At 43.4% G+C, this 13,359-nt stretch overlaps 1 protein-coding gene across 1 annotated transcript; it reads right to left on the reverse strand.

Moving 5' to 3' along the window:
• Positions 1 to 36: 36 nt before the first annotated feature.
• On the reverse strand, positions 37 to 13,114 carry LOC137587535 (gamma-aminobutyric acid receptor subunit rho-3-like). Its single transcript, XM_068304008.1, has 10 exons — positions 12,622 to 13,114; positions 9,178 to 9,290; positions 4,948 to 5,015; positions 4,158 to 4,381; positions 3,829 to 3,911; positions 3,530 to 3,667; positions 3,083 to 3,235; positions 2,922 to 2,983; positions 2,332 to 2,463; positions 37 to 2,034 (listed from the first exon to the last, which is right to left on the reverse strand). The coding sequence occupies exons 1-10, from the start codon at positions 12,753 to 12,755 to the stop codon at positions 1,732 to 1,734; spliced, it is 1,410 nt and encodes a 469-aa protein (XP_068160109.1). The 5' UTR covers positions 12,756 to 13,114; the 3' UTR covers positions 37 to 1,731.
• Positions 13,115 to 13,359: the final 245 nt, after the last annotated feature.

Genomic DNA, 13,359 nt, shown 5'->3' on the forward strand with positions numbered 1-13,359 from the left:
ACAAAAACTGACCAGACTTAGTAATGTTTGACATTTTAATTTAAACACCGTATATACTCCTGACGTTTCAACAGTCTCAAAGGTTATTAAAACCAAAATATTCACACTCATAAAAGGTACAATATGGCAGTGTTTGCCCAATTAGCAGGTGTGGCATGGAAGATTATCCAATTTCACCTGATTGTTCTGCCTGTCACCACACGCCGCCCACTTCAGAGTCAAAGTGAGCGGCTTGTGGTGACAGGCAAAACAATTAAATCCTCTTCCAACAGAAGAAAAACTACTCAATCTGACCTGGGTCCTGAAAAACCATTCCGACCCAGATGAAGGCCTTAGAATGAGAAGTGGTCAGAAGAAAGCAAAGAGGGTGGGCTGAAGACAGGACAATGAAAGTCATCCTGCCTTAGGATTTACGTTTACCGGGGAAACAAGCGCACCAACTGGAAAATTATCCAAAAGTGCCATGGTTCCAAGTAAACTTAAACCCCATTTAGAGACAAAACACGCGTCACTTCAAAACAAGAAACAGCTGAAATAGATCTAAAAACGAGCTGAAGTCATCGTCGAATCAAAACAGCCTCAAGATATAGCTCAACTTCCTTTATATACAATTTACAGACGTGTCCGCAGAAGTTGAGTTTTGGAAAAGTTGCGCATCAGCGGTAAATTTGGACTACAATTCCACGAATCAACGCATGTCAGTGCGCATGCGCAACTTATGGCAAACGTGCGCTTTGTAGACGGAGAAAAAGCGTCAGAGAAAACTTTGTTTTGCAAAGAATTAGAAGAAAAAGAACGATGGCGCAGCTGTCATGCTGCATTACGCATGCGTAAAGTAGTCAAATCCATCACTCCACTAATTGGGTTCGGAGCCCATGGATCTCAGCTGCAGGTGGAAGGGACTTGACATTATGGAGCAGGAAGAACTACCTGAACTGATTTTTTTCTGACCTACCTGTGAACAGTTTAATGCTGCCAAGGAGTTTCTTATCCTGGGAAACAAAGCAGTTTCAGCTCTCCTCCATTTCTCAACAACATCCGTGCGAGCTGGGATGTTCAAGCATGACTACTATACAGAATAGAGAGAAAGCCCTTCCTGTGTGCGTTTTTTCAATTCCTGCAAGAATATCATTTTTTTTGTGTTCAACAATACAGGCCCTAGTATTTGAATTGCTATTATATTTTCATCATGGTGTGCTGTGTGAGTTTTCTCATGTGAAATGTATATCGTGGCTCAAAAAACGTTGGGAAACACTGCAATATGGCACACACAAATTCACTTTTGTACAAAATTGAAAAGCGGTCAACTCCGCTCACGTCTTTCATTCCATGGGGAGGATGTTTTGTGGGGTGGAGTATTTACAGCTACGTGGAGTATTTCCCTGTAGCTGAGGGAAAAAAGAAAGGTACCAATAGAAGAGTATAAAAATCTTCTGGAGCTCAGAGAGGAGAATCACATCAGGATCCATTAAATTCCCCTGTAACCCACTCCCATGAGAGAAATGTCAGGGAGGAATAGTTCACAATTAGGAGTTGCTGCTCTCTGGAACTGAAGTGCTTTTATCTCTGTTGTGAAGAACTTGATTAGTGATGAAGCTGGAGCTGAAAGAGCTCTTGTGTTCACCAGTTCATTCAGTTTTGCTGCAGGCCTGCGGTGAGGAGGAATCCTCCATCACGCTGTCAGACTCGGCTGGAACCCGCCAGAGTTCACGGTGAGTTTGCGGCGCTGCATCAGGAGTACAGGCCCCAGTAGATGGTGTTAAAGAGCAGGTAGGACATCGGGAAGGCCAGGCGGGAGTACGAGTCAATCAGGTAGCTGTTGCTGACCAGCAAATCCACGTTTTCACGCACAGAACGCTGCCGTCGAAGCCGGGTCCCCTCCGTTGGCTGGATGTCTGAGGTTTGGGTTGGTGTGGTGAGGGGGTCAGAGGTCAGAGTGGGTGGCATATGTGAGAAGGGAGTCAGCTCGATGTCATCGTCATGGAAGCAGCCGTCGAAGGCCATCGCCTGGCTGACGTTGAAGGTGGATGGGAGCTGAAGCGGTGCAGAGAGCAGTTTTCAAAGGGTTAAATAAGGTTTAAGGCATTAATTTATAATATGGTAAAATTAAAAAAGCAATTTTTTACTATTAAGTGAAGAATACATTAGTAAGGTGAAAATAATTGGAAATACAGTACTCCAATACGGTTATGCCGTAATGTCTCCTTTTGACCACTAGAGGGAGACATTAAGTAAAATATGACTTTCCCCGATTCTCTGTCAGTTCCTCGATTTCTGTTTCCCTGAAGGCTGTTTCATGCAGCAATTATCCCTCCTCCTTCCCCGTGCTACCTTCCCCCTCTTCATCTTCCTCATCTCCTCCAGAGTGGTGCAGTAGTTCACAGCTGCATATTCAATGACAGACAGGAAGACGAAAAGGAAGCTGGTCCACAGGTAGACGTCCACGGCTTTCACATAGGATACCTGGGCAACAAACACACACATCCACAAAGTAACCCCATCATCACACAATCAGTGGTCACAGGCTTCCAACTGTAAATTATATACATGATATTCTGAACATTAAGCACACTGACAGCATATTAATGTAAATATAGGATTTATTATATTGGCTTGGGCTGCGAAAATAACACTGATTTAACTTTTTTTTTAAGGCATAGTGTTAGTTTTACTCCACACAAAAAAAATATAGTTAAACCTTAGAATATATGATCATAATGGTCATGTTTTCAGTTGTCACTGTGTTTATGCATATATTTATGCAGTTGTTAAACTAGAATTTATGATCTGAGTAGTTTTTCAGACGTTCAGAAGTCGATTTAAAATAAATTTTAAACAGAGATGTTTAAACAGATTAAATCTAAAAAGACCATAAGCTGCTGGAGGAGGTCAGGTTTGTTCTCCTAAAACCCAAACGGTACCTGAGGCATGGAGGAGGACACCCCTGTGATGATGGTGGACATGGTGAGCACGGTGGTCATGCCTGCAGACGGCGTCACAAAACAAATGTCTTCTTCATAAATATCCTGACAGTTTGAGGGAAAAGAACTTTTGCGTTAACTCACGACGGTTTAAGCGTTACCCAAAGAGACGCGTGCGGGAACGGCCCTCCTGTCGATCCAGAAGGAAACCCAGGATAGAACCACCATCAGCATTGTGGGAAAATACGTCTGCAGCATGAAGAAGAAGATGTGCCTCCGCAGGATGAAGTTAATGAACAGACGGTTGTACCAACCTGACAGAGAGAGTCAAATATCAATGCATTTTTATTTATTTTCAGCGCATGTGCACCAGAAGTGTGTGCAGGTGGTGGCGTCCACATACTTTTGAGCACAGAGCTGAAAAAAAAAAAAAAAAAAAAGATTTCTACATTTTTTTAAAATTCAGTTCCAAGGAAGTGGGTCAGTTTCTGCATCCATATGAAAACGGAAACCTGTGTGCTTTCACGGCGAATTCAGGTTATTAAAATACACACACACACACACACACACATGCACACACACACATGCACACACACACACACACACACCGGTGCTGCTGTAGAAAGCCAGGCCACTGGAGGCGTGGAAATGTTCAATGAAGAACTGTGACAGGACAATCTCATCCGTCCTCAGAGAGTCGTTCCCATTCTTCCAGTAAAGCATCAGGTCGTTCTCATTGTACGCATCTGAGAGGGGGGGGGCGTTCAGTGTCATGGAAAATAGAGGAAAGATGAGAAGTAAAAGTAAAAGTCTGAGTTTAGTACTTCAAGATGTAAGACTATGAGGTCTATAAGTATCATGTGTGTGTGTGTGTGTGTGTGTGTGTGTGTGTGTGTGTGTCTCTCACAGCTCTCCAGCTCCAGCGAGCAGTTCTGTGTGTCCAGAGGGAAGCTGCTGAAGTCCATGGAGCAGAGCGCCGTCACCGTGGCCCTGAAACACACCGACACACGGCGGCACGCCATCATATCCTGAACAGACGTTTGCGCCGCCGTCATGGAAACCAGAACTAAACTGAATCTCATGGTTTCATTTTTGACGACACGGAAAAAAATAATCCGGGACTGAAGTCTGTAGCTGATGTCTTCATTTCCTGACAGTAATAAAACGTTTCTTCAAGCCATTTTTGTCGCCCGTGTGATTTAACCTTTAACCCCACCCATCCCCTTTTCCCCTTACCTGACGCTGTACAGGATGTTTCCGTCGGGGTAAACCCGCAGCATGATGTTCTCCATGGTGGCGTCGTGGATGAAAGAGCGCTTGGAGTGGACGAAGAAGACGTCGGGAACCCAGATCTTCTTCACCAGCCGGGAGTCGAAGGTCCGGCTCTGGTTGTTCCTGGACGGGAACGACAGCCGCTCGTCTTTCCAGTAGTGACGCAGGTACAGGGTCATGGTGAAGTCCTGGAGGAGGAACATCAGGTGGGATTAGTTGGTGCTTGTGTGTGGGTTAAAAATGGAACTCAACCAATAAACAATTTTTTAAAAATTGTTTAATAAGATGTTTTTAAGGTAAAATCCTTATCCTGGTCCAAACTGAGACGGATGGACGTCTCGTTGTATTTTGGGCGTAACGGCGCTCAGGAATGAGGCGTTTTCTGACGTTGGGCACCGATAACTCATTCGGGTGTCGCTGCTATAAAAACAATGCCCCCTCCCGCCCCCCCCCTTCCAAAATGCATCTCTGTTTGGATGCAGGAACTCCGTAAATCACCAGTAAGTAAGAGTTGAAAGCGGAGCCACCGTGGGGTCACGAACCAGATGAGGCGGACCAACAGGAAGTGATGTCAGAGCTGCCTGGAGGGGACATTCGTAAGGTCGTGGAATATCCACAAAGCCTGATTCTGATGTTCAAAATATTGTAAAAACTGTAAGTTGGGGAAAATTTCTGCACCCAAAAAAACCAACAAAATCCAAAAGAAACGTAGGACTGCAAGATGGCGTGCTGGCGTTGAGCGGCCGTCACTCACCATATTGACCTCTGAGATGCTGTCGATGCTCTCCACCTGCACGTCGATGCCCACGGGGATAGCAGCGCCTGAGATCAGATAAGAGCATCATTAGTTTGAAAGCCTTTGACTCCCCAACCCATAAATCAACACCGGGCTTCCAGGAACGACGGCGTGTCTGAGGCCGAGCCGTCACCAAAACAGTCGACGTTCTCAAATCAACCGAGGTGCGACCCACATGTCGTCACTCTGAGGCCCCTCAGTCTGGATGGGGAACCAATCACGTCGCTTCAAATTCTTTTTCCACCCTATCTTGAGTAAAGATGACAGGAAAACTTCATTGGAACCGGTCCACGGTTCCTCATCTCGTTCTGAGCTTCTTCTTCCTCATCATCATCATCGTCAGAGTTCAGTCCTCACTGCTGTCTAACGGTTCGCCACGCCGCCCCGCTGACAGACGCCCCTTAAAACCCACAAACACATCTCTCAGGGTGTTTGTGAGAACGAGGGGAATGCGCCGGCGGCGGCGGCGTGACTGTCAGCTGAACTTTGTCCTCACTTTGTGTGTTTGCTTTGACGATGTCAGGACAGGAGGATGCTGGGAATTTTTTTTTTAATACATATATGTTTAAATTATATTTAATTAAGATATTTTATATACATAAAAAAAGCCTTCACAATAATATTTACAATATATATAAAAAATTTTGCTTTAAATGTCTATAAAATTGTATTTATAAAAATTCCCAGTTTCTTCCTGTTATATATGTACAGATCTATAAGCAGAATTAATTTTGTAAGACACAAGTTTTAAATAAATATTCTGTAAAATATTGAAATGATGAAAGTGACAAAGGTAAAGAAAACAAATGAGCGGACAGGAGGCCAATCCATCATCTTTATTTTTCTAACCTCATCTTGTGACACCTGAGACAAATCACAGAGGTCAAAGGTTGACAATAACTTTAAATCTAGAGAGGCCAGACCATAATATATATAATCTATATATATAAATCAAAAGTATAGTTAAGTACAGGTCCCTGAAGCGGCGGTGGCACCTGAAACAACAGTAACGGAGGGATTTATGACCAGTTCTGTCCTCCACGTGTCTGGTTTTTTGGATTCTCCCCAGGTGTGTTAGAATGAGATCAATAATCTGATCTATTACCTGGATTATAAACTCACGCCTGGTGTTTTAATGTCGTCTCTTTACCCTCGATGAAATCAGATCATTTTCTCCAGTATCTTGAGGCTGCAGCAAAATCCTCAGATTCTTTGTTGCGTTTAAAGGACGCTTGTAAATATTTTTTAAAAATTGTAAAAAAAAAAATTAAATTCTCATTTGCTCCAAATTGTAAAATTAATGGAAATTTTTACCACTTTTTATTTAACAGCAGCTTTCACAAATGAGTGAAAAATAAAAATCGTGTGGAATTTCTAATCAATGGATTCAGTGTTAAGACACTTCAGTCTGGTTGTTCTGAATGTGTAATCACTGCATTCCTATAGAACGCCTGCAGCTCAACAAACACTTTATTTAATGAAGCTGGACCATAAAGCTGCTGATGCAGCCTGGCTTTAGTGATTCATTAACAGCCTCCGCTGCTGCAGACTCAACATTTGGCGTAACCATGACGACCGCTGATGAACCCTGAAACAGAAGGTCAATTGGCTGTCCATCGCTGTGCTCCCCATGACTCTGATCCTCCTGTCTCACGCTGGAGTCGGTCCGGAATGTCTTCTAAATATCCAAAAAAAGCAAACGTGCATTCATAAAATTGCAATAAAAAAGCAGCAACCTGGACTTGAAGGCTTTTTTTTTGTTTGTTTTCTGCTCATCATCATGGTATTAACTCTAACACAACTCTTCTGTCTGTTCAGGATTATCCGACCATAAAATCACGGGTATTTTTTAATATTTTTTTTTGGATTCTGTAAGTTTCGCTCATCTCTCATCCAGCTCCGGGTTTACATCATGTCATTTAGCGAGCGGCTGCAGATTTAACCTAATAACACATGAAAATTGTGCTTTTGTGAAGCTTTGAGGTCGTGCTTTTTTTCATCCCCCAAATGTTTGTGTGTGCGGCGTGTTTCGAAACGACTCCTTTAATCCTCCAAACACAAGCCTGCATGGATCAATTCACGCAGCCATAAGCGGGAGAACGCCGCTCTGATGGGAAGCCTCATCCTCCCGTCAATCCGTTCAGATCTGACACCAATAAAAAGACGGGCGGCGGTGAAAGGTGGAGGATTAGGAGTTGATATACTTGGCACTTTTTCGGAGCACGGCTTCCTACACAGTCCATACAAACTCTAGTCAGTCATGCAGAACCATACCGGCTGGGATTGACACGGCGTAATGTGATGAAAGCAGACAGAAAAACAAGAAAAACACTCCTCCTTTATGTCTCAAAACCTTTATGGACGCATGTCAGCGGCTTCACGTGTTAATCAGGTTGCTTCACCTAAGAGAGGGAAATACTGACCTTCAATTACCGGCTGTTTCAATTACGTGATCGTCGAACCGTCAGCTTGGACATGTTGAGATCCGTTTGATTGATCATCATCAAACTAGACTGTCCAGACAGTCTTGTGTTCAGAAACACAACTTCACACACTCACAATCACAGGACGACATATTGAAAGTTTTTGAACATACGAGCTCCACTAAGGAAAGCTCCAGCTGGATTTAAGCTCAGGACGTTCTTGAGACTCAGAGCGAGACACCATGGCAACAGGAAGTTGTGTGTCTTCAACAATAGGACTGTAATAAACATCTTTTTTTTTTAAATCCGGTAGATGGAGATGGAAAAAATTCTCTTTTCGGTTGAAAATATTTCCCAGTTTTGTTAATGAGTTCCAGCTTGACTGAAGTTTTAGCCGCCGTTAAAGAGTTCATGTGGGGTTTTTTTGGGGGGGGTTTTGTGCGATGAGGTCACTGGAAGACGGACAGGAAGGGACTGTCAACGCCAGAAAAACGACGGCATTGTCTTTTGTTCAAAAACTTAAGAAGGAGTGTTTACGTTTCTGCGACACGTTTGTCCTCGTGTTCGTGAAAGTGATGGCGGTGAAAACCTCCCGGGTCAGGATCCGCCTCGACACCGCAGGGCAGAATCCTGTTTATCTGGGTGGTCTGACACTTGAATGGGACGACTTCAGAGGCGTCGCCACGGAGACGGCAGGCTGACCCCAGAGGAACAGGAAGTTGATGGACACCTGATGAACGGTCAAACTCCTGTCAGACTGACCCCCCCCCTACCCCGTCGAGTCCTTAAGATGGATCCACACGGAACGGAAGAAGAAATATCCCAGAATGCTTTGGGAAAGGTTTTCAGCATCTACTGATCATAAAATGTTGAATAGATTGAGGGATACCTGATTAATGCAAATAGATCCAAATGAGTAAAGCACCTGGATCAATTTAAGACACTTAAAATGACATTTTATGATTTTGCAGTTTGCATTTTTGCACAATTTACATTTATTTAAATTTAATTTAATTGTAATTAATTTTATTTATTTATTTTTAATTTATTTTAATTACATTTTATGTTGTTTTATTTCCTCCTATCTCTTTGTTACTCTTTTTTTTAGGGCAGGGGCCACTGGAAAGAGGTTAGAGTTAAAAATTACAATTGGGATTAGACCTGAGAGTGTGAAGAATTGTGATCACAGACAAACTACAAAACAATAAAAGTAATTATATTAAAATTTTGCATCATTCTTTTGTTTGTCTGCGTCTATTGTTTGCTTCAGATGATCTTCATTGCAGTCGTCCATTGGTTTCCCACACATCCATCTGCTCCAGATATAATCCGGATTAACGTTCACGAATTCCCCCCGATTCGCGCGCACACACACACACACACACACACACACGGGTGCATTATGTCGCAAGAACGCATGAAGGGACACAATGACATTTGAGCGAGCACACAGAGTGCTGCGTTTCAAATGCTTTAATGCTCACACACAACCGTGCTGCCCCGGGATGCTGTAATCTGGGTCAGTTTTTGGTGATTTGGGATTGACACATCCTTTGTCAGGCTGACCCAGTGCCCATCGCCGCATCATCACATCATCACGCCACCGCATACGCATCATCAGCGTGGGACGAGGAGTGATTTGGCCTCTTTGGATGATTGTGTGAGTGGATTAAATCATTGGGGTTGAGAGATGAAATGAGGTGTAGCTTTGTGTGTGTGTGTGTGTGTGTGTGTGTGTGTGTGTGTGTGTGTGTGTGTGTACGACCTCCAAAGCCAGGTCTCATGGCGAAGTCGTGCTCCTCGATCCTCAGGAGCTGTTCACTTTTTATCAGGAGTGTTTTTGTGCTGTCCTGCCTCTTCAGTTTGTAGTCGATACGCCTGCAGAAACACACACACACACACACACACACACACACACACACACACACACACACACACACACACACACACACACACACACACACACACACACACACACACACACACACACACACACACACACACACAGTCAAACTTAAGGCCCTGGGGCCAAATGTGGCCCTCCACATTAATTTTTGTGAACCGCGAGAGCACAAGTCAGAATATCTAAAAAATAAATGAGTCAAAAGTTTGCTTTGACCAAAACTACATTTCCCACAATGCAGTAATTCAGCCCATTTTAACATTGACAAAAACGTAGTGAACAAAGTTAATGTCCTAACTTGTGTTTGAAGTTATTTTTCTTTATTCTCTTAAATAGTTTGATCCTTGATTGATGGACTTCTGTGGGTTTAACAACTTGACAAATTAATATTAGAGTCATTACATTTATTTTAGATTACATTGAGTTACATTTAGTTACATGTATTAGTTACATCCGGCCCTTTGAGGACAGCCACGGTGCTGATGTGGCCCTCGACGAAAATCAGTTTGACACCCCTGATTTAAAAAGTAATAATTCAATCAATAATCAAATCAATAATATTCTTTTAAAACTTCATTTTAAGCATAAAAAAACTAGATTATCAACATTAAAAGCATAATTTCTGGACCATAATAATTTCTCTCCCTCATCGTGACCTTAAAGGGCGTGGCACGACTCCGTGAACAAATAAACACACGCGTGTGCCGTTTCTTATCTCACACACCAAACATTTCATTCTGTACTGAACGCGGGTGCCATGGCAGCAGTGATACAAGCAGATAACACATCTTTTACACTACGTTTCCCATGATACCTTTCTTCTTCAACCTTCATGTAGAAGTCAGGGTGGAAGGAAGAAGTTGGGGTTTTTTTCAACTTTCCTTCCATCTTATGTTTATTGCCTCCACCTAAGAGGGGTAAACGTTTAAGGTGGGGCGACCTCTGACCTCCAGTGGAGTGGCGTCTAACTGTGACGGATCAGGAGTGTTTTTTTCAGAAGCACATCGATCAGAAACGACGTCAGGCGGCGAAAGCAAAAAGAACCGAACACATCGTGCAGCAAAGTTACGTCGAAGCTACGATAAACGTCCCGACGCCAACGCAGGGAAACACCAACAAGTTACAGAACGTACAGGGTGTGATCCCCGCCTGACGACGGCGTCACTCAACTGTGTGTGTGTGTGTGAGTGTGTAAACACACTCACACACACACGCGTTCGGTTCACGGAGAAACACACAGAGGCAAGAGATAAAAAGTGTTTGAGATTTTTCTGTGCCGATGGATTAAAAGCCTCTTTGAAAGTCACACACCTTGGCCAAACAAACAAGCCAGTGAACACATACTCACAAACACACACACACACACACACACATTTGGCTTTGGCCGTCCTATTATTGTGAGTTCCGTGGTTGTGTTTGAGCCAAATCCCATCTCCATAATCCCTTAAATTAACCTTGAAACAAACACAACAATTGTCTAAAACAAACCAAATTCAACATTAATCCCAACGGGTGATAATTAAAGTCACCTGATGCAGAATTAACCCAAAAACCTGTAGAGGTGAAGCAGCTCAGTGATCTGAGACTACTCGAATACATCGACTGATGCCATAAATACTCGATTACACGTAAAACTCCAGCTTCAAAACGTTGTTTTTGGGAAAAGTATGGAAAAAGTGCTTAAAGCATAAAAAAATAAAATGAATCCTGCACATGTTGTATGTTACATGTACATGCACCTCATCTCTACCTGCAGGACTCATCTCTATATTCCTTTATAATCTCACCTGTCACTCAGACAATGAGGGCGGGGCTCTGACTTTCCTCCTACATGAAGGTCATGGTTCTTTTTGTTCGCCGTCGCCGCACAAACATCAGCTATCAGCTCTTTAAAAACCAACAAAGAGATTTTAACAACCAGTTCCTCCAGAGCCGAGCGCCTCAGATCTAAATAAACAGCCTGGTCACATTTTTCACATTTTCCCACAGGTTGACGTGGGACCGAGGTTCCGTGAGGATAGACGGATTAGTTGGAGTTTATTCAACAATACGTGTATCGTCTTAATTATAATTCAGTGTTCAGTGTTTAAACTGCATGGTGGAAGCTTCTTTTTTTTTTTTTCGATGACTTTCCACAACTTCTAAAATCTCTTTTTTTACATGACTTTTCTAACTCGAGCGCACACGCTCCAGGATTCTCTACAGGCCTCGGTGACATCTGCTGAAGAGATCATGCAATGAAGATTTCAGCTCGAATGGGTGTAAATAACACCCTCAAATAAATATAGGATCCCCAGGGACTTAAATAATGATGCACAAGCCATTTAGAGTCATTTTATACGTGAAGAATATCTCTGCTATATTAACTTTAATCCCTCCCGTGCTCCCTCAGGATGCACAGATGCCAGCAGGATGCAGAACGCTTCCCATCGTTTCTTTTGACTCAGATGTAATCCCCCCCCCTGATGGCATTAAAATCCATGCAAACTCATCTTTTCCTTAACTTTCCTTAATACGTCATTCCTGTTAGATTTCACCCCCATCATGTTGGTGTTCATCAATGAAATCATTACTGAATGAAGAGGAGGAGGAGGAGGAAGGTGTGTGTGTTTAGTGGGTGACGCTTGTTCTCAATTGTTCTCTTTAATGGAGTTTTACAATCTTTATCATCATCACACTCAGGTGATGTTTGTCCATCTGTTAGTGGCATTACATAACTATACTTTGATGATTTTTTTTTTTTTTTAAACTTGATGACAGGATTGGTCACATGACACAGAGGAACCCATTGCATTTTTTGGAGAGGATCCAGATAGGTAAAGGGTCAGATTTTTATTTTATTTTTTTAAATATATATCGATGGATTTGACATTTTTAGATGTGCGTTCCATAAAATATACTTGAGAAACTAAATCTAGTTGGAAGAGTGAGGCATCAAAGAAATCATCAAACTTTGAAGGGAACTTTCCATGATGTTTCTTCACGTTTCTATTTCAGGTTTTTGGGGTAATGTACTGTATTTTTCATTAAAAATTAAAGGTCTATACATGTGTTGACTCTAAAACCCACTGAGGAAAACCAGATTTTGGTATTGATTATAGTAGTTACATTAATTAGATTTCATTTAGTAATCTTTTGGTTGTTAACGTCAAAGTTGACTTGTTTTGCTGCCCCCTAGTGGTCGGACGTTTAAACCCTAACTAGCACAATCAGTAAATCTGATTTAACAAAGATGCTGCTAATCGTCTGCTCCGAGAATTTGTCACTTTTTTCCCGTTAACTTATGCTAGCTCGTTCGCGTCTCACCCGCCAAACTTGAACTTGCTGTTTTCCCCGAGGAAGATCTCCTTGTGCTTCCTGCGTCCGGAGTGGCGGCCACCGGTCGCCATGGCGATGAGGCTGACCACCACCACGGCGACGGCCAGCGGTTCCAGCTTCATCCTTCACACGTTGTCCCGCCACGACCGACGCAAATCCAGCATCCCCCGCCGACTCCACCTCGACCTCTCTGCAGACTAACGATGGAGCTTCGGGTCAACCGTCCCACAGTCACCTCAAGGGCGGCGCTCCGAAGGAAGACGACCTCCACGTGAGGCGAACGCGGGATCGGCCGCTCGGAGGGTCCGCCGCCGGTCACCCACGCGAGCGTCTGCATGCATCCCTGCAGCAGATGTTCCTGCAGCTCCAGCTGAACATCCCGGATGATCTCCAGGAATCTCCTGATGTCCCTGCTGCCCTCAGCACACCTTCATCCTCTCCTCCTCCTCCTCTCTCTCTCCCGCCGTCTGTCTCTCACTGTTTCTCTTTCTATGTCTGATTAAAATCGATATGAATCTATTCCTCCAGCGATAGAGGAACGACACTAATTCCACCCTAATCCTCTTATCTACAGCCACAGCAATCTTTCACTAACCTACAAACAGTCGCGCACAAACACACAAACCAATCAGTAATCAGGATTTCCTCAGTAGGACAATGAAAAAAGAGGCACCTGGTGGGATTGTATGAGGCTGGCACACACCTTAACCTATGTGCGCGTGTGTG

Source organism: Antennarius striatus, chromosome 20 (genome assembly GCF_040054535.1).
Source record: "Antennarius striatus isolate MH-2024 chromosome 20, ASM4005453v1, whole genome shotgun sequence".
In the NCBI taxonomy this organism is placed as follows: domain Eukaryota; kingdom Metazoa; phylum Chordata; class Actinopteri; order Lophiiformes; family Antennariidae; genus Antennarius; species Antennarius striatus.

What these genes read in the sequence shown, in the direction of transcription:
- LOC137587535 (XM_068304008.1), bottom strand. Translation starts at nt 12,755, where the DNA reads ATGAAGCTGGAACCGCTGGCCGTCGCCGTGGTGGTGGTCAGCCTCATC. An exon ending in GCATCTCAGAGGTCAATATG is followed by an intron (nt 4,382 to 4,947) that starts GTGAGTGACGGC and finishes TTCCTCCTCCAG; the next exon opens with GACTTCACCATGACCCTGTA. An exon ending in AACATCCTGTACAGCGTCAG is followed by an intron (nt 3,912 to 4,157) that starts GTAAGGGGAAAA and finishes GGTGTGTTTCAG; the next exon opens with GGCCACGGTGACGGCGCTCT.